The sequence below is a fragment of the Magnolia sinica genome, chromosome 4 (assembly GCF_029962835.1).
Source record: "Magnolia sinica isolate HGM2019 chromosome 4, MsV1, whole genome shotgun sequence".
NCBI classification, from domain to species: Eukaryota; Viridiplantae; Streptophyta; class Magnoliopsida; order Magnoliales; family Magnoliaceae; genus Magnolia; species Magnolia sinica.
In genome coordinates this window covers 106,552,168-106,571,350 of record NC_080576.1, presented here as the reverse complement: position 1 = coordinate 106,571,350, position 19,183 = coordinate 106,552,168, and the positions used below count along the sequence as shown (strand labels likewise).

The 19,183-nt window shown below is 41.4% G+C and overlaps 2 protein-coding genes and 1 long non-coding RNA gene across 5 annotated transcripts; all 3 read right to left on the bottom strand.

The window, feature by feature from the left end:
* Window positions 1–3,172: 3,172 nt before the first annotated feature.
* LOC131243675 (uncharacterized) lies at window positions 3,173–3,639 on the bottom strand. Its single transcript, XR_009170174.1, has 2 exons — window positions 3,583–3,639; window positions 3,173–3,451 (listed from the first exon to the last, which is right to left on the bottom strand). It is a non-coding gene; the product is annotated as an uncharacterized LOC131243675 (long non-coding RNA).
* Window positions 3,640–6,249: 2,610 nt separating this feature from the next.
* LOC131244259 (uncharacterized) lies at window positions 6,250–6,888 on the bottom strand. The gene has a single exon (XM_058243893.1). The coding sequence runs from the start codon at window positions 6,886–6,888 to the stop codon at window positions 6,250–6,252; it is 639 nt and encodes a 212-aa protein (XP_058099876.1).
* A 1,037-nt stretch (window positions 6,889–7,925) lies between these two features.
* LOC131243674 (uncharacterized) lies at window positions 7,926–16,395 on the bottom strand. Of its 3 annotated transcripts, none has more exons than XM_058243181.1 (3): window positions 16,217–16,395; window positions 9,409–9,593; window positions 7,926–8,204 (listed from the first exon to the last, which is right to left on the bottom strand). In XM_058243181.1, exons 2-3 carry the CDS (start codon window positions 9,577–9,579, stop codon window positions 8,133–8,135), a joined length of 243 nt encoding a protein of 80 aa, XP_058099164.1. In that variant the 5' UTR covers window positions 9,580–9,593; window positions 16,217–16,395; the 3' UTR covers window positions 7,926–8,132. The 3 variants fall into 3 exon arrangements, with proteins under 3 accessions (XP_058099164.1, XP_058099163.1, XP_058099165.1); XM_058243180.1 differs by lacking the exon at window positions 16,217–16,395 and adding an exon at window positions 14,485–14,620; XM_058243182.1 differs by lacking the exon at window positions 16,217–16,395 and adding an exon at window positions 12,700–12,836.
* Between the last annotated feature and the right edge of the window lie 2,788 nt (window positions 16,396–19,183).

Below are 19,183 nucleotides of genomic sequence, written 5' to 3'. Positions count from 1 at the left end.
CAAGCAATCCCCTCAAGTGCGGTTTGAACGCTTTAGAGCTATTTTTTTTGCAATTGGGCTTGTGTGTAGCTCTTGTGATCACTCCTATTTGTCCAAAAGCAGCTTTTCCACACAACTGTTTTAGCAATTTATGTTGATGATAACATTTCTACATTGTTACAAAAGACTTGAGGATAATATCAAGGATGTCAAGACATTCCTTGCCTCATCCTTCCATATCAAGGATGACCTTGGCCTCTTGCGCTATTTTTTAGGCATTGAAGTTGTCAGATCCAAATATGATATTTTTATCTCTCAGCAGAAATACCCTATGGATTTCTCCTTGAGTCTGGTATGTTACAACTGGCCGAGACACCCATTGAAGCAAACATCATCTTCACTCTACGTCAAATCCATTGGCATATCCTAGAAAACATAGGCGCCTAGTTGGTAAGCTAATTACATCTCGATGGTTTGGCAGATATTGTATACGCAGTTAGTGAAGCACTTTAATACCATCATCATCTCAATGTGGTATACCGTATCTGTCGTTACCTGAACCTGTAACCCAGCAAAGGAGTCCTGTTTTCTGATCATGGGAATCTTGATGTACTTGCTCATCATAACGCTGACTAGGTTGGGTCCTCTCCATGTTCGTCACTTCACTACCAGTTATTATATGTTTGTTAGTGGCAACCTAATCTCTTCAAAAAGTAAGAAGCAATTTGCTATTGCTCACTCCTCTACAAAAGCCAAGTATCAGTCCATGGGACAGGCTGTGTGTGAAGTTCTTTGGCTGCATGTGTTACTTTCTACCCTTGGTATTAATACTTCTACTTTGGAACCTCTTTTTTGGGACAATCAAGCAGCCATTCACATTGCTTCTAATCCTTTCTTTCACAAGTACACCAAGCACATCAAGGTTGACTGTCATTTTATTTAAGACAAGCTTGTTGTGGGTCTTACTCTCCTTCTCACGTTCCTTCAAGGAAGAGTTTGTTGATGTTCTAAGGCAATTTCATCTCTTCATCTTCAAGCTGTGAGACATCATTGCTCCAGTTTGAGGGAGTGTTAGTGTTTTAGTTTTGGACTTCAGCCAACTTCTTTAATCTTGTATCGGGCTTTAGCTCACTTTAGTTTAGGGTTTTATTAACCCGATCTATATCTTAAGTGGTAGATTGAGAGAAGATACCTCATTTCAACACCTGAGGTCATGGAATCGATTCCTTGTGGGGGTGGCTAGCAGTGGAGTGTGGACTGACAGTGGGGTGTGTACTAACAAGCTAACCCAAATAATAATAATAATAATAATAATAATAATAATAATAATAAAGAGGTAGGGAGAATTCCCCTCTTAACTGAAAGGGAAATTTTATAGGATAGGTGTAAGACCAATTAAGCTTTATGGGACAAATTATTGGGCAGTTAAAGAAGAACATGTTCATAGGATGAGTGGAGCTGAAATGAGGATGTTGATATGGATGAGCAGCAAGACGAGGGTGGACAAGATTAGAAATGAATGCATTTAAGGGAACTATGTAGCACCAATAGGTAATAAGATGAGGTAAAGTAGATTAAGATGCTTTAGTCATATGCAACAAAGACCAAGAACTGCACCAATTAGGAGTGAAATTGTACAATTTGAAGGCTCTAATAGAACAAGGAGAAGGCCCGAAAGGACATGGATGGACATAGTATGAAAAGAATTGATGACATATGGTCTAACTGAATGTCTGGCCCTTTGATAGAGTGGAACGACGGAACAAGATTCACGCAGTTGACCCTCAATTAATTGGGATAAGGCTTTGATGATGATGATGATGAGGTGGAGATGATTCACCTTCACTTTTTCCTATTCTCAAATCAACACAGCTCTGAATTATCATCTGTGTCAAACAGGGCCAATGAAAGACAGATGGCAGATTTAATGATGGTTTTGATGGGTTCGTGCTGGAGAAGACGGATGGGGAAAGATATCCACAGGGACAGCTTGAGAAGATGGTAACAGGTGAGCAGATCCAGAATAGTTCCCCCACTGCACCAGCAAAAGAACAAAATCCAGTTTGTAGGAGATCCTGCGAAAACTCCGTTTCGGCAAGGAAACAGCTGAAGAAAGATTTGAATAAGTAGGGCTGGTGTTGATGGCTATGCAAATATCAGGGAACAAGTCAAATATGTTGCAAGCTGTGGATGAGAAGAAAGTTCTGCTGCAATAACAGATCTGATCAAGATGACCGATCTGGTGATGAAAATCATGTGGAAGATAAGAGTTCAAACAGATGGCTGACACAGGAATCACCGGAGTAACAAATCAGGCATGTGATTGGGACTAACAGAACAGCCTGAGTAACATAACACAGATCTAGTACATATCTCGCAGATCTGGTGAAAACGTTAGATGGTAGTGGCTTTAAGGTTGCTGGTGGTGCTGGGAGATCGACTGAAGATGAGTTTAGAGATGATATTGGAAGTGGCTAAAAAAACTAGTAGAGAAGATGAATGGTAGAAAGGACACCAGAAAATACAGATCTGGCAACACTGTTCGAGGATCTGCCAGAAAACAGAGAACTGAAGAGCAGAGATCACAGGGTGAGCTTCTTGTAAACGACAAATGCAAGAAAGATGATTGCAGACAATAGATGGTAATGATCTTCCCCCAGATCTGAGATTGAAGGTGATGACGAACCAGCAATGGATTGCAAAACAGAGATCCAGCTATGTTGATGGAATTTCCTGCAATGTCATGCAAGATCAGGCAGCCAGTTGTCTTTCGGAGACAGGATATCAACTGAGCTTGTACAAATCTGGATGATGGTGGTGGCCAAAATCTCAAATGCGTATGGTGATAGAACTGTATGATGTATTTCGACATTGACAAAGGAGACAGATGAAGTGGATGTTGGGTTTTGGTCGAAGATGATGATGGCAAACAGAGTTGGCTTTCTTGATACAGCAATGGTGGATCCAGTGAGAGGTGAAATTGGTAGATTCAGTTACTGCTGTACTTTTTATGTCAAGATTGGGGCAATGAAAGATTGCCAGATTCAGTCCATTCAATCAAACCAAGGATGGAGCATCAGTGAACTGACAATAGACAGTTGTGATGATAGATTCATGGCTCGAATAACATGAATAACTTAGGGACTATGTTGTCCAAAGCATCTTCACCTATTCATTGAGAATAACCAACATATAAAGAGAACTACATATATTAAGAGATTATCTATACAACTACAACTGTCTATATGCATGTGTATTATTACTATCATACTGCATCCCATGCTAACAATTGAATGGTGGCATTCAAACTTAGGCTTCAAAACAAAACATCTAGTCTGCATTCAATTGGCAAGACAAATCACCAAGATCATCCATTCATCATGTTTTTGGGGCCACCACCATCCATATGGCAGTGCTCAACTGCTAGACGCTTCCCATCATGAAACTATGGCTACTGGCTACAATTGGATTCCTGGACCCCATCAAAATAAAAACACATGATGGGTGGGCATGTGTAGAGATTAAAAATAATAATAATAAAATAAAAAACTAGAAATAAAGATGCATTTAGATAAGAGTTTATTTTGCATGCACAGTGCATACCTCACGGGTAAGGCCAACTCCCAGCCGTGGCAGATGATCAGGATCATCCATCTGCTGGGCATTGCCATGGATGGATCATGATTCAAAAATCATGCTAACCCGATGATCCAAGCCATCAACAGGTGCCCACCTTTACAATGAATGTGGACCATTAACCTTTCTTCTTTTTTTGAGAGAGAACAGAAACTTTATTTGAAAGGCAGAAAATGGCAACTAAAAACAAAACAGACTACAAAACAGAAAAAGAAAGAAACTATATACACTATGAACATCTCCCTAATTACAATTAAAGCTTATCCCAACACTCAGAAGCAAGAGGGCTGTCCCCCATTGACAGAAACTGTAGCACATTCGATCACCGAGTGTTTCTCCTTAGCGACGACTCCTGCCGATCCCGATCTATTGTTGAAGTATCGAGCATTTCTTTTTTACCATATCAACCAGTCCCACTAGCATTGCTAGTCTCCACACTTTTTTTCCCAGCTTTACCAACTCGCCATGCTTGGAAGAATTCAGAGATGGATTTTGGCATCACCCATGAAGTCCCAAATAAAAGAGAATTTATCCCAAATTCCCCTTGCAAAGGGGCAATGTAAAAATAGATGGTCAACCGACTTATTGTCCTTCCAGCAAAGAAGGCATGTGTTGACTGTAATTAAACCTTGCTTTTGGAGATTATCAATGGTAAGGACCTTCTTCCACTCCACCAACTAAGCAAAAGCCATGACCTTCCTTGGAGCGCCACAAAACCATACAAAGTAGGAATGCACCGGGTCTTTAGCCACTTGAGATTCCGTTAACATGGTGTAAAAAGATCTCACCGTGAAAGAACCAGATTTATCCGATGCCCATGTCATTGCGTCCCGATCTTCACTTAATTGTATACCTGAGAGTCTGTTTAACAAATCAATTAGTTTGGCCTCCTCTTCCATCTTCAAGTGTCTTCTACAAGGCGGTGTCCACAAACCAGATTGACCTACCTATGAAAAATGCCTTGCAACCGATCCAAAGGTGAAGAAATTGAAGCTAGTTTCGGGAATACTTCCTTGAGCAGACAAGTTCCCAACCAAGTATCTTCCCAAAGCTTCACACGTTCCCCGTTTCCTATTGAGAAGTTCATGCCGGACTTGAAGCTTTCTTCTTCCTTCATGATCGCCATCCAAAGTCCCATAATCTTATACAATGAAGCTTTTCGAGACCACCACCCCGATTTGTCTAACCCATACTTCTTGATGATAATCTGCTTCCATAAGTAGTCATTTTTTGTTCCAAACCTCCATAGCCATTTGCCTAACAGTGCCTTATTCTTGGAGCCAATTTTCTAATTCCCACTCCACCTCTTTCTTTCGGTCAATAAACATCATCCCAATTCATCAAATGAAATTTCCTCTTTTCCTCTTCACCTTTCCAAAGAAAATTCCTTCAAAATTTATCAAGTTTCTTCAACACACCCGTTTGGCATTTAAAGATGGAGAAGAAGTGAGGAGGAAGGTTTGCAAGAGCAGCATTAATTCAGCAACAACCTCCCTCCCAACGACAAGTCACGTCGCCTTTAGGATGACAGCTTCCTCTCAAATCTTTGAATTGCTCGATCCCATAAGTGTTTAGGGGGTTTCCCAATGCATAAAGGAAGTCCGAGATAAGTGGACAGAAAAAATCCCACCTTACACCTGAATATTACAACCAGCCTATCCAATTCTTCCTTCAATATACCAATGCCCAACATTTCACACTTAAGTGGATTTACCTTTAGACCCGATACCGCTTCAAAGCAACATATAATCTTCCTCAAATTGTCAGCATGGATTTCATTATCATCACACAGCAATAGTGTTGTCTGCAAACTGGAGGTGCGAGACTTGAAGATCACTCCTGTCCACCCTGAACCTGCTTATAACATGTAAGGACGCACCCTCCTCCAACATTCTACTCAAGGCCTCTGCAACAATGACAAATAAAAGTGACGATAAACGGTCACCCTGTCTTAACCCCCCTGTTGATCCATTCACAAGAACCAGAAATTTGCTCGATGATACACACATGGATATCCATCTTTGCCATTTCTCACCAAACCAAAGTCTTTGGAGCATATAGTCCAAGAATTCCCATTCGACATGATTGTATGCCTTTTTTCAAATCTAGTTTGCATGCAATGCCTCCACATCCTTAACCCCCTTGTTGAATTGAAGAAACCTTTCGGGGATCCATTTACAAGAACTGCAAATTTGGCCGAAGATACGCACATGGATATCCATCTTCGCCATTTCTCACCAAACCCAAGTCTTCGGAGCATATAGTCCGAGAATTCCTATTCAACATGATCGTATGCCTTTTTCCAAATCTAGTTTGCATGCAATGCCTCCACATCCTTCCTTAAGCCTCGAATCCAAGCATTCATGGGCCATTAGAGCACTATCCAGGATTTGTCTTCCCTCCACTAACGCGCCTTGAAATTTAGAGATAATCTTCCCAAGTACAGATTTAAGTCTTGATGCTAAGATCTTGGCTAGAATCTTGTACGGGCCCCAATCAAGCTTATCAGCCTAAAGTCCTTCATGCTTTCCTCTCCCACTTTCTTTGGGATCAATGCTATAAAGAGCGCGCCAAATTCCGTCGCCAACTTGCCTTTCTAAAAAAAACTAACTAATGAATGCCACCACATCCAGTTTAACCGTATTCCAGAAAATTTGAAAAAACACTATCTCCATCCGGTCCTGGCTCCTTATCTCTACCTAATTCATCAATGACGCCCTTTATCGCTTCCTCTGATACTTTGCGCTCAATCACCACTGCATCTTCAGGCGAAGTGGTTTGGAAAGACAAATTATCTAGCTTCGAACATACAACACCTTCACTGGTCAGCAAATTCTTGTAAAAGTTAACAATGACCTCTATCACTGAGCCTTTTTCTTCCACTCTAACACCGTCCATTACCACGCTATGAATTTTACTCACCCTTGTCCTTGCACTAGCTATTCCATGAAAGAATTTTGTGTTATTGTCTCCTTTTAGCCATGTAGCCCTTAAACGATGTTTCCATTTGATCTCAACTTCCCTCAATCGGCTTTTATATTGGACTGTGAGCATCTCCCTTCTTGCGAACTCTTCTGTAGACAAAAGTTGTCCCTCCTCTTTGATATGTAAGGATTGGAGTTTAGAAAGGATGGCACCTGTTTCTTCTTCCTGCTTACTGTGGATCTCCTCCTTCCACCACGCCAATTTTCTCTCTAGTAAATGCAATTTCTGGAAAAGTATGAATCCCGGGTGACCTTCCGCCTTAAAAGATTCCCACCATTTTTTAACCATGGTGGACCATTAATTATTAATTACCACAAACGATAAATCAGTGATCAGGGCATGGATTCAGATTAATTCTTTGTCATATCGCGATCCATCCATGGTAGTGTCAAGAAGACGAGTTGCTCCATTCATCCAACCATGGTGCACATGGCGCATCCAGTGACTAAGGAACGGGACACACAAAACAAACTCTCTTGATCACTAAATGGATGGAAAAAAAAAAAAGGACTCTGAAAGGCAGTGGAATCCAGAGAGGCAGGGCTTGAGCATGATTTTAAGGCCTGACAACTAAGGCCACAACTTGTTCAGCTCAGACTGAATTATTGAACACAATTGAACTACAGGGACTAGAGGGGGATGGGCTGGGCCAGGCTATATCAGGACTCAGAAATTCTTATGACCTCAGCACAGCCCTACCTGGACCACCCCCTACTCACCGTGCAATTTTATTAGTGCCAGGAGTCATTCAGATGCATGGAAATGACCACCTAGGGAAAGTCATTACATGGAAATGTCATCCATTTGCATTTGGGGGCATTGTGAAGGTCATGAACAGATTTTCAGTGACTTTCAAAAAAAAAGGAACGGATTTTCTGTAGTCTGTTTTCTTGTTGATTTTCTGATGGATTCCACCTTTTTGTTTCTAGGCGTCTACCTTTTCTGCTATCTCAGCAGGCTGGCTGCTGCCTTTTGTATTTGTTCTTTAGCTTTCCTTTTCAATACAAGTTTCGTTAATTTTCAAGAAAAAGAAAAAATTTTATTAACCCCCAAACATGATCAACAAAATCTCTTTCCAAGAAAGGGCCTTTCTTTCCAGGCCTAATGATTCTCCATGCATGATTGGATCATACCACTTTATTTGTCCAGCATCCATTCAAAGGACAAGGATTGGATGTATTTTCACAGGAAAGAGTCTGATTCATGTTAGATTCTTCCAATCAGTGCGAGTTTTGAGACACAGACCATCCACCGCAGTCATGCCCACCAAAGGAACGGATGTCTGCCAAGCCCAGCATTTTTAAAAGTCAAACACAACTGTGCAATTGACACACAATGTTTTTCTTTCCTCATGTTATTTCAATGGTATAGATAAATATGCAGCCCAGCTACTGATTCAAAAATAAACTTCCATACAAAACCTTTGTTTTTCTCCAATGCTTCAGTGCAAATTGAGAAATAACTCACAAATGGATTGTAGTTCACATTGTTAGAATATCCTAGAAATGATATTACCATTCACGGAAGTGCAATTATCTCCTTCCTCTGCTAAGCCTCTGTAGTTGATAATTGATGCTTCCCCAAGCCTTTCTGTTCTTTCCACTCTGCAGAAGTAAAACCACAGACAAATCAGCTTTGAATCAATTGAGCAAGCAGAATTAAAAGGAACAAAGTACAGCTCCAATGATATTAATCATGAGCCTGCTAAATGCACTCACAAACACACCAAGATGTGCACAATCCAAGTCACTCCATCAGGATGGGCCTGGTGTAGATCCCGTGACTCAAAAAATAGGCCGGTTGCTCATCAGGCAGATGCCAAAATGGACAGTTAAAAGAAATTTTCCAACAGTCCACATTTGAAGTGCATGTTTGAGCCAATTATTAATTCTAGAATCAACAAATAGAGATTCTATGGAAGTAAAGCCACTAAAAATCTGGCAGAGGGGATGATTGATACACATCACTAAAAAATTGTATATGTGGCAAAAGTAGCTCAAATTAAAAACCAAAAGTTACACTGACTCAATTTTCTAACTGGACGATTGTTGGACATTTAATAGATCGTTGAAATAAAATAATAATAATAATCAATTTAAAAAATTTAAAGAAAAAAAAAGTAAGTGGTCTACAAACTATGTCCACTAATCACAATTTAGGATCATTCAATCGAACCAACTTAGAGGTCGTGGCCTCTCCGTGGTAGGTCCCACAATTTGGATAGATTGAGACAATGTATACTGCATGTACAATTTCTGAGTGCTTGTGTGCCGAATAAGGGCATTGGATTGGTGGAAGTCAAAGAGCAACTGTGGACAAGAAAACATTTTCTGCAGATGTGATGTTTTCTGCGGATTGCAACAATAAGGCTGGAAATGATCCAAGCCTAGGCCTGCAAAATAAAACTTTTGAATAGGCCAATCCAAAAATCCCAGCCCAACCGCTTCAAAATCCAGCCCGGGCCCAGCCCATTGCCAGGCCTATGCGACAATGAAATAACCTATGGAAAACTGTATTCTTTTTCACGGTTTTACTCAACACAAGTGTTTTCCTCTTAAAAACTTGACAATCCTCACTTTTTGAGAGATGGATTTCACTTTTTGACCCTTAACCATTCCACATTTTCCTGAAAGTCATATAAGAAACTAAAACAAACAACCTTCTCAGGATTCTTTTTCACAGACTTCCTTTTCCACAGTTTTCCTCATATGTGACTTTTTCCTTTCCAAATCAACTTTTTGAATTCCAACAATCCAAACAAACTCTAAATAGTAACCCAACACTGAAAGGCAAGAAAAGATCAAGCACCTGAGCATCCATACAGGCATTCAACAGTTCCTTTTGCCGTTGACATTTCTCATCATTATTCTGACTGAGAGACAAACAATTGAGGAATGCCAACATCTCCTGCATGCAAGGTTTGTTGATATTTGAAAACTTCTTCGGGTTTATATACAATGCCCCAGCCTTACGGCCCATCCTTCCAATTCAACCTACATCCCAGAGATGATAACATCATGAGTATTAATCAGTTCAAAAGAAGTATTAACATCCAATGGTGAGCAGAAGCAAGTTGAAGATTAGTTTCATGCAATTTCAAATTTCTCCTTGAAGCTTTGGCCGCAGCTGGGGTTACCAGCCATGCAACTCAATCCCAACTATTTTAATTGTGGACCCAAATGTAAATGAATGTTTTTTTTTGAAAGATGAAAGATGATTATATTAACCAGAAAGGAAAAGGAAAAACAGAGGAAACGAAACAAACGGAACAAGCAACAAAAGAAAAAACAGAAAAGCAGAAACAAAAACTGAGGGAGCCAGATCTGCTGAGATAGCAGGACAAGACAGCTCAGCTTACGCCCCTAAAAACAACAAATCAGTGGTCTTCAGCGTCTTGACCTGAGCGACCCATTCGATCAGGGCCTTCTTCGCCTTCGAGGCAACAAACTGAGCAGCATGGGCTTCGTCCCTGAAACATCTATTATTGCGTTCTTCCCACACGAACCACCAAATGGCAAGCACCGCCATCCTCCATATCTTAGTTCTCTCCTTGCCCATCTGCACTCCGTGCCAGCATGGGCTTCGTCCCTGAAACATCTATTATTGCGTTCTTCCCACAAATGTAAATGAATGTTACCCAAACAATCACAATGAATAGATGATTTGATGCATTTGGACCACACAGGCTAGCCGATCAATGATCAGGCCCATCCATAGGTCATGATCAAGGAGTACCTAGACCATCCAACTATCTAAATTGAAGATTTGAACAACTTTGATAGAAGATCAGTGGTCCTAATGTGTGCTATGGACAACATTAGTAATCATTTACTTAGTTGTTAGAGATAAGTTTGGTTGAACCAATTTTCCTTCATTACTTTGTCACGTATTTGGCAGGAAACTACTTTTCAGGTATCAAAAATGTCCGGATGATATGAAATTGGTCGCATTTGAAAGACTATTGAGTTAGTTCTCAAACGAGCCCAAGATCTTGCGATTCTAATACCGTTTAAGTTAGTTTTGGACAATTTACATAGAGCCTATATAGTTATGATATTCAAGGGTATTTTGATCATTTTTATATTTTTAGTGAAAATAGATAGTTAGGATCATAAGTAATAGATGGGTAGGATTATATTAGGGTTTTCTATTGCTTTAAGAAAAATTATATATAAAGGCCCTTTTTCTAAGGAGTTATGATGGAATTAAAAAAGATATTTTTCTTGGGCTGTAGCAATTGATGCTTCCCTTTGGCATGCATTGCCTATGGTAGAAGAAGAGCTAAGGGCTATAGTGATTACTAGCATAGCAGCTAGTAGGTTGTTGGATACTAATAGGCAACCCTTATTTTTACCTTTTTGTTGAATCTGTGTATAAATTTAATGGTTTGATCTTCTTCTTTTTTGGAAAAAAAAGAAGAAGAGGTGCGCATCCAAAATATTCTCTTTATTCGATTTGGTTGCACCAATTTTGTTCTCTTTTTCTTTCCCTTTTTTATTCCCCAATTCTTCCCCATCACCAAACCCTAAGATTTTCCCAATCCCCAAAATTCCCCATTTATCCAATCCCGGGTTTACAAACTTTCCCAATTTAATTCACCCAAAAACCTAATTTACCAAACCCACAAAATTTCCCCATTCCCAAACCCTAATTTTTCAATTGCCCAAAATTTCCCAACCTAACATCACAATGTGCCAAAATCCCCAAAAAATAGCCTAAATTTGCTAATTTCCAATTTTCTCTTTAACCTAAACATTCAATTTGCCAAAATCCCCAAATTCCGTAACCTAAATTCTCGTCATTCCCAAATCTTTCTCAAACTTGAAACTGAATTTTAACCCTAATTCCAAATCGGCGCTTCACCATTACCCAAACCAAATTTTAGAAAGTTAAGTGATGTGATGAAGACGCTCCAATAGATGATAAAAGAGTTGGATGTCATGATGGATCGGGTGCTTGCTAAAACCTTGCGTTTAAAACCAAAGTGGCAGTGGATGGAAACATTTTTCAAATGATAATCGATAGAAATGGTAATGAAAACTTTGTATAGAAGAGCGATTACGAAATTGTTGCAATTGGGATATTTTCCCAAGTATGAAGAGCATCCCTTTCGACAATATCTTTAACCTATTCCTTCCAAGAAAAGTATTCTGAAGATGTATGGTGTAGAGTCACTCCCACAGGCAACTGTCACTTAATACTAGGAAAATCGTGGATGCAACATTGAAAGGCTAGCCGTTATGAGAAAAGAAATACATATAAATTCATGATGGATGGAAGAAAAGTGATGATGAACCCAATGTCTAAAGAGTTTTGGTCATCTTCCAAATCTTCAAAAGAGGAAAAGAAAGAACAAAAGGAAGCGAACCAAGCAGTGGAACCTAAGGAAGCAACGCTTAAAACTCCGAAGGAAGAGAATCTGCTAGAGATAAAATACCAATCCAAGGTGATGCTCATGAGTAATCAGCCATTAGATTGATCAATGGATCTACGAATAACCTTATGATGGATCAACAATGGAATCAATTAAAACAAAAGAACTAACATATAAATCAACAAAAGTCAATGGATTGGAATCAAATGATGAAACGGTAGAAGACTCAAGCGCCAAGGTGACCAAAAGGATGAGTCACTTAACGATCGTATCGGAAAATTCTACAATGAACGTCAAAGTTGTGATGGACACTTTGGTCCCATCTTAATGTTGATCGAAGGATATTGATCAAAGGAGAGTAGCAACAAAGACGACACTGCAACGATCGGAAGCCAATCTAGAATAGCAAATGAAACCATGATCGACGTTCCAAACATCCAAGTCTGCAAATCCACTGTTGCAAAAGAAGTGGAAGTAGAGTTGTACACGAGTCGAACCGAGTCGAGCTTGGCACAGCTCAGCTCGACCAACAGCCAACCCCAGCTCGAACTTGGCTCGGCTAGGTCCTCGAGCTTAACTGTCCAGCTCAGCCCGGTTTGGTCAGCAGCTTGGCCCGATTTGGTCAGCAACTCGAGCCAAGTTTGAGCTCGATCTTTTGAGCCGAGTTCGGAGGAAGAGGAGGGGGAAAATAGAGAGAGAGAGAGAGAGAGAGAGAGAGAGAGTACCGGAGGAGGGCTCCGGCTCGATGCTTGTCGGATCGAAGGGATTGGCCAAAACTTCGGATAAAGAGAGGGAGAGAGAAATGGGTGGGGTGGTGGGTTAGGGTCCAGACACTGGCCAAGCATTAGAGAGAGCAGAAAAGGAGGTGGGTTCTAGATGGGCGCTGAACCGAAAGGAGAAGGGAGAGGGGGGGTTGTTTTTTGTAATTAGGGTTCTGGACAACCGATCGGGTATTTATACCTGGTCAAACGAGTCGAACCGAGTCGGGTTCAAGCCAAGGACCGAGCTGAGTCGAATCAAGCTCAGTCCAGCTCAGACTCGGCTCAAATTTTTTCGAGCTCCCAAAAAATAGCTCAACTCGGCCCGAACCCAGTTTCCAGCCAAGTCGAGACGAGCTTTATCGAACTGAGTCAAGCGAGTTAATCGAGTCGACTCGGCCCAAATCCTACTATTCTCGAATGTGCCAATGCATATGCAAGATCCGAGGCCTATCATTGGGTGGGCCCCATTGTGATGTGGTGGCCCACAAAAAGGTCAGTCCGGTGATCAGCTGGACCACTTCTGCATTAAAAAAGAAGACGGTTGCAAACAAGGGGAAAAAAAGGCTAACAGTCCACATTTAATGCACGCACATGGCACAGCATTTAACAGCATCGATACCATTCCTACCAAAGATACATGCACAGCAGGACCCATTTGATGAACGACTGCAATGCCGCATACTTCTTTTTTTTTTTTTTGAAGACACGGGGTGTCCCCACCTCATTTTTGAAGACACTGCAATGCCGCATACTTGGGAAGAGTATAATTTTGATAACTATCCTCTCAAGTAACCATACACTCCCAATTTTCATCTTTGCATGACATTGTGATGTGTTGTGGCCCGAAAATAGGCCAGTCTGGTGATCATGAAAACCACTTCTGTATGAAAAAGAGAAATGGACAGTTAAAATAAAAAATAAAAAATAAAAATAAGCCCAAAGGTCCACATTTAATGACACTTAAAACTTAAGGACCCAGCTTATAACTGCACTGACACGATTCCTAGGCAAGAAACACACCCAGTGGAACCCATTTGATGAACAACCTTAATGTCTGCCGCATACAGGAGAGGTTTGGATTACCATACTCCCAATGAGTGATACTTGCCCCCATCATCATCATCTTTGCATGATATTGTGCTCATCGTCTTATCACTCGCCAGCAGAACAAAACAGAACACCAAAAACAAAAACAAACACAAAACAAAATTGCAAATAAATGAAGAGTAGGGTTTTGCCGGGCACATGCATCAAGAACCCTTAAGCCGTGTTAGGCTGCACCATCGAATTGAATTGCAATCGCTAATCTAATAAAGCCAAAATAACAAGCTATAATATCCTTCCTAATGCATATCAAAGCTCGGTAGCACAAATTGCAATTACAACACTTTCAAGTTGGACTCAAAAAAAAAAAAAAAAACAAAATGCAATACGACAACTACTTCCTCATTGCAAATATGCAGACCCATTATCGATTTTCCTCACTTCCTATCGATTAAACTAATTCGCAATTCAAGTCACTTGCACATCCAAACTCAACCAAAATTACATCGGATCACATGGCACAAATTCAATCTTATGAGATCTAAAACTCTGACTAACGTGATTCTCGCAATCAATCCGAACATAAACAATAAAATAAGCTTAAATAATAGGTTTTGATTGGATAATAATCGAAGGGAGTTAAAGAAAGAAAGAAAAAACCCTATTCTTGGATTCAAAAATTGAGAGAAGTACGAAGATGAGAACCTGAGGAAGAAGAAGATGAGTCCGCCCACGCTTCGGTCCCGAGCAGTAGAGCAGTAACGAGAGTGATGGCTAGGGTGTTTTCGTGAAGGGGAGTTATTTGATACTCTGGTAGAGCATGACGCTTGATACGCATGCACTGAGAAATTGTACACATGGCATAATTAAACTGAAAATAAACCGAATATATCGTGCAAACATCTCTCGCTCTGAGCCAGTCCCAAAATCAGGTTTGGACAATTAGATGACACTTTAGAAAGGACCATTGGATGTTTTTCATTCTTAACCGTCCAAAAAGATGTCCACCAATCCGATAGTCGGACAATCAAATAAGAGTAATTTTCAGTTCGTGATATGGTGGAAGTGGGGCCCATAATTTGGAAAGTTTATTTTACTTGTGAGCAATGTATGTGATTTCTAAGTGCCAGAGTATCGTCCATCACACTGCCCAGAGTATCAGGGGAAATGCCATGGGTACTTACGCAATAATGAGATTCCTGGGCAGGAAGATTTCTAGGCAAGTTTGCATTGGGTCCATCCACAGTGGGACGTGACAGAGCAATGGTCTGAATTTTTGTATTCATGGTCACACCCGGCTGAACTTAACACCCCTTTCTATAGCGTAGGGACGTCGCTTTGGTGTATCCCTAGCTGTGGGGCCCACCGTGACATATTTGTCTTATATCCACGCCAACCATCCGTTTTTCATCCAAAACTTTTGTGGCCCACAGGAAGTTTTTAACGGTCAATCACCAGTGTTTCATGTGTTGTAGTTCACTTTTTTTTTTTTGTTAGGTTGTTAGTGCACCCCACTGTCATTGTTAGCTAGAGCTGGGCATCAGACCGAGTCGAATCGGATTGGGTCCAACTCGACTCGGTCCAAGTTCTGCATGGCCTGACCCGAACTCGGTCTGATCCGGGACCAACTCTGGGTCATCTAATCAATCCGATCCTAACACATACTGGCATGAACCGATCCAAGTCCAACTCGGTAAGGAAAACCGAGTCGGATCGGATTATGCCAGATTCGAATCGGTCCATTTTTTTTCCATCACAATTGCAGAATGCGTGCCAAGTTAAATGAATTCCTTCCAAGTACATGATGGTGGGGAGGAATTTCTGGTATGATAATACTTACTAGCAAAACAAAAGGAGAGAAAAATCATGTAGCTGACTCCAATTAGCTGGGATAAGGCTTAGATGATGATGCTGGTGATAGTGATATTAACAAAATAAAAGGGCCACCTGAAGAACCACCACCTATGAATATGGAAGTGAAAAAGATATCTGAAGAGAAGGGATGATGATAGGCAGATGCAAACGGATTCAAAGAAGTATAGAATTCTACCGGAATTCAGTGGGCGCACATAGGATGTTGACAAATTGTACTTTGATTGAAATCCAATTAAGGTTGCAGATTCAACAAGACAAAACAGACCCTAAGATCAATAGATCTGGGAACCTGTAACTCAAAAGGGATAACCCAATCAGGAAACTGAAAATGTTCAAAAATAGCATGGAGGAAGACCAATGAAGAGCCACGGAAACTACAAGGAACTTACTGCAAATGAATTTATTAAAAGAGAAGAAACTGATTACTTGCAGATTCAACAAGACAACGATAAACAGGAAAGAAACAGACAATAAAGCAGGTGAGCTGAGAAATGAATAATGAAGACAATATACAAATAAGCAATGAATATACAGAGAGCGGAGGTGTGAGTGGGTCTCCTACCTAATGAATGGAGAGCGGAGTGGAGCCTGGAGACTGGAGTGGCCGCCTGGCTGACGAGCGTGAGTGAGTGGCCTGAGGCTGACGAGCGTGCCGGGCTGCCTGCGTTCGGGAGGGTAGAGAGGGTCTGGGGATTTAGGGTTCGGCGCGGCGGGCGTCCCGGTAGAGAGGGAGGGTAGGGTAAAAGGTCAAAAATAAAAATAAAATTAGTTATATATATATACACATAGAGAGAGAGTGTGTAGGGTAAAATAGTAATTATACATCTAGTCAGGTTGGATCCGAACCGGACCGGTTCCGAATGGATCGAATTTCGGTTCAGTGCGGTCTGATTTATATATGACTTGATTCCGACCGAATTAATGATTAGATCTGCCTGATCCTACATGAACCTGACCATTTCAAGCCATCGGTTCAGCTCAAATCAGGTCAAACTTAGTCTGATCCAACGAATGAGGTCAAGTTTGCCCAACTCTACTATTAGCCACCCTACTAGGATTGATACCAAGACCTTAGTGTTGAAATGAGGTATCTTTCGCCCGGTCTACCACTTGAGCCATGGATCAGGGTGTTCAAGGTGTGTTGCTGTGGTTCACCTTATATTTGAATTGCTCCGTTCTAGAGCCATGCCCTGAAATGAGCTGACAAAAGGATGGACGGTGTGTATATACAACATACATCACGGTGGCCCCTCAGCCAGGGATACACCAAGCCGCGTCCACTGCATAAAAGCTTCAGGAACTTCATCATGCTTGACATGTGGCAGCACTGCACACGTGTGAGAGACCCAAGCCACGCATAAGGGGGACAGTAAGAAATCAAGCCGTTGCTCTCATTTCGTGGGTCATGCATGTGGACGGATCAGGTTCTTTAAACTGTCCATTTCTATTGTAGGCGTGTGGACCACTACAGTTGCAGATCAGCATGCGTTTTAGTTTAACGGTCCACACTCGATGATCCGCTTGGATCTTCAACTCACGTGCTACATGTGAGCAGCAAGTGCCTAAAAACTGCACTCGAGGGTCATTCATCCAGCGGTTCCCACTTTGAACATGCACTGGACTATACTCCTCAACTGGGCCACACCTGTACATTGAATATCGACCATTCGTGGTCTTTTCCTAACCGTCCATTTTTTTCTCATTCATGTGACCCACTTGGTCAGGTGGCCTTACCTAATTTTGGGTCAGGGCAAGATCTGGTGAGCTCCCCATGAGTGGCCCTGATCGTGCCGACACATGGCCCATTGGCAGGTGTGAGGAGAGGAATTCTTTCTGCTACTCGTAGCAGCACAGATCTTCCTCAAGTGGCTTGACGGCGATCCTTGAAGTGGAGTGGGTGATGATCCCAGCCAAAACCAATTGGGTGTGTGGGGCCCACCGTGATACATGTGTTTTATATCCATACCATCCATCCGTTTTTTCAGATCATTTTAGGGCATGAAGACAAAAATGAAGAAAATCAAAAGCTCAATTGGACAACACCACAGGAAACAGTGGTGACTAAACGCCCACCGTTAAAAACTTATTGGTGGCCATAAAAGTTTTGGATCAAGCTGATATTTGGGTTTTCCCTTCATCCAGGTCTGTTTGACCTTATCAACAGGTTGGCTGGCAAATAAGCATTACAGTGGGCGTTAGGAAGTTTTTTAATGGTGGGTGTCACTGTACCTACTATTTCCTGTGGTGTGGTTAATTTAACCATCAGATCTGCTTCATTTTTCGACATATAATCTGAAATTAGATAGTAAAACAGATGGACGGCATGGATAAAACACATAAATCACGGTGGCCCCACAGCGCCCAACATCACCTAGTGTCACCACCTAATCTGCTTCCAGCAATACTCCCACCATATGGTGGTGTCCAGATCATCCATCTAGTGGGTCCCGCCCGCCATGGATGAGCACGTCGACAATCCACTGATCTTCACTATACATGCACCGGTCAATTAGGATCAACGATCCACGTTTCAACACCCTTCATATAAAGGCTGCAGACCTCTAGTCAATGGGATTTCCACATGGTCCATAGTGGTTTGGGCCTACTAAATGAACGGCTTGGATCAGTAAATGGAGCCGCACAAGGGAAAACACTCTAATGGCCATCAACACTCAGGAAGTTCTAATTAAAAGAAATTGAGCGGGAAAAGAAAATAAATAACATGTTTTGACCTTGCAATCTAGGCCCCAAACTTGAGTCCAATCACTCCTATTCATGGTACACGTGTGCAAGATCCATAGCCATTCAAAAAGGTGGGCCAGTTCATATGTGAGATTTGGCTCAAAAGTCATGCTGAATCGCCTCACCATGTTTTTTTTTTTTTTTGTTAGCTTGTTAGTACACCCCACTGGCAGTTCACACTTCACTGTTAGCCACCCCTACTAGGGAATCGATACCAAGACCTCAGTGTTGAAACGAGGTATCTTTCACTCAGTCTACCACTTGAGCTATGGACCTGGGTGTTCGTCTCACCAAGTTGGTCACACCACGTAACAAAAAATCCAATGGTCAGAAGAAATACACGGATGCATTCCAAGTGAAGTTAAAAAGCACCCTATTTCACATTTGGGCCCCTACAACAAAGGGCCCAGATCTTGCACATGTTCACAATGATCACACACGTAAACCTCTCATCATTCACTTGATGAGCATGCTGGCTTTAAATATACACATTCGGGGCTAAGCATTTGAGAATGCATCTACCACACACATATCGTCCGCTGAATGGGTAGTGAGCATTCGACTCATAGCTGTATTTTGGACTTCTAAGCCGATCACTCAAAGTGTAGGTAAGGTTGGCAATGGGCTTCATCTGGACCAACCATAATAAAAAATTTTGAACAGGGCTGGCCTTCAACCAATCCTGGCCTTAGTCCTGAGCCTGACCGACCAAAGTGTAGATAAGTTACTTGGAAGAGGAGAGCACAAAGGCCGCTTTTCAGGAAAAATACTTTCTATCGCTGGAGAA

Coding starts and splice junctions, on each gene's coding strand:
- LOC131244259 (XM_058243893.1), bottom strand. CDS start 6,888: ATGGTTAAAAAATGGTGGGAATCTTTTAAGGCGGAAGGTCACCCGGGA.
- LOC131243674 (XM_058243181.1), bottom strand. CDS start 9,579: ATGGGCCGTAAGGCTGGGGCATTGTATATAAACCCGAAGAAGTTTTCA. Junction 8,205..9,408: donor ATGCCTGTATGGATGCTCAG/GTGCTTGATCTT, acceptor TTACTTCTGCAG/AGTGGAAAGAACAGAAAGGC.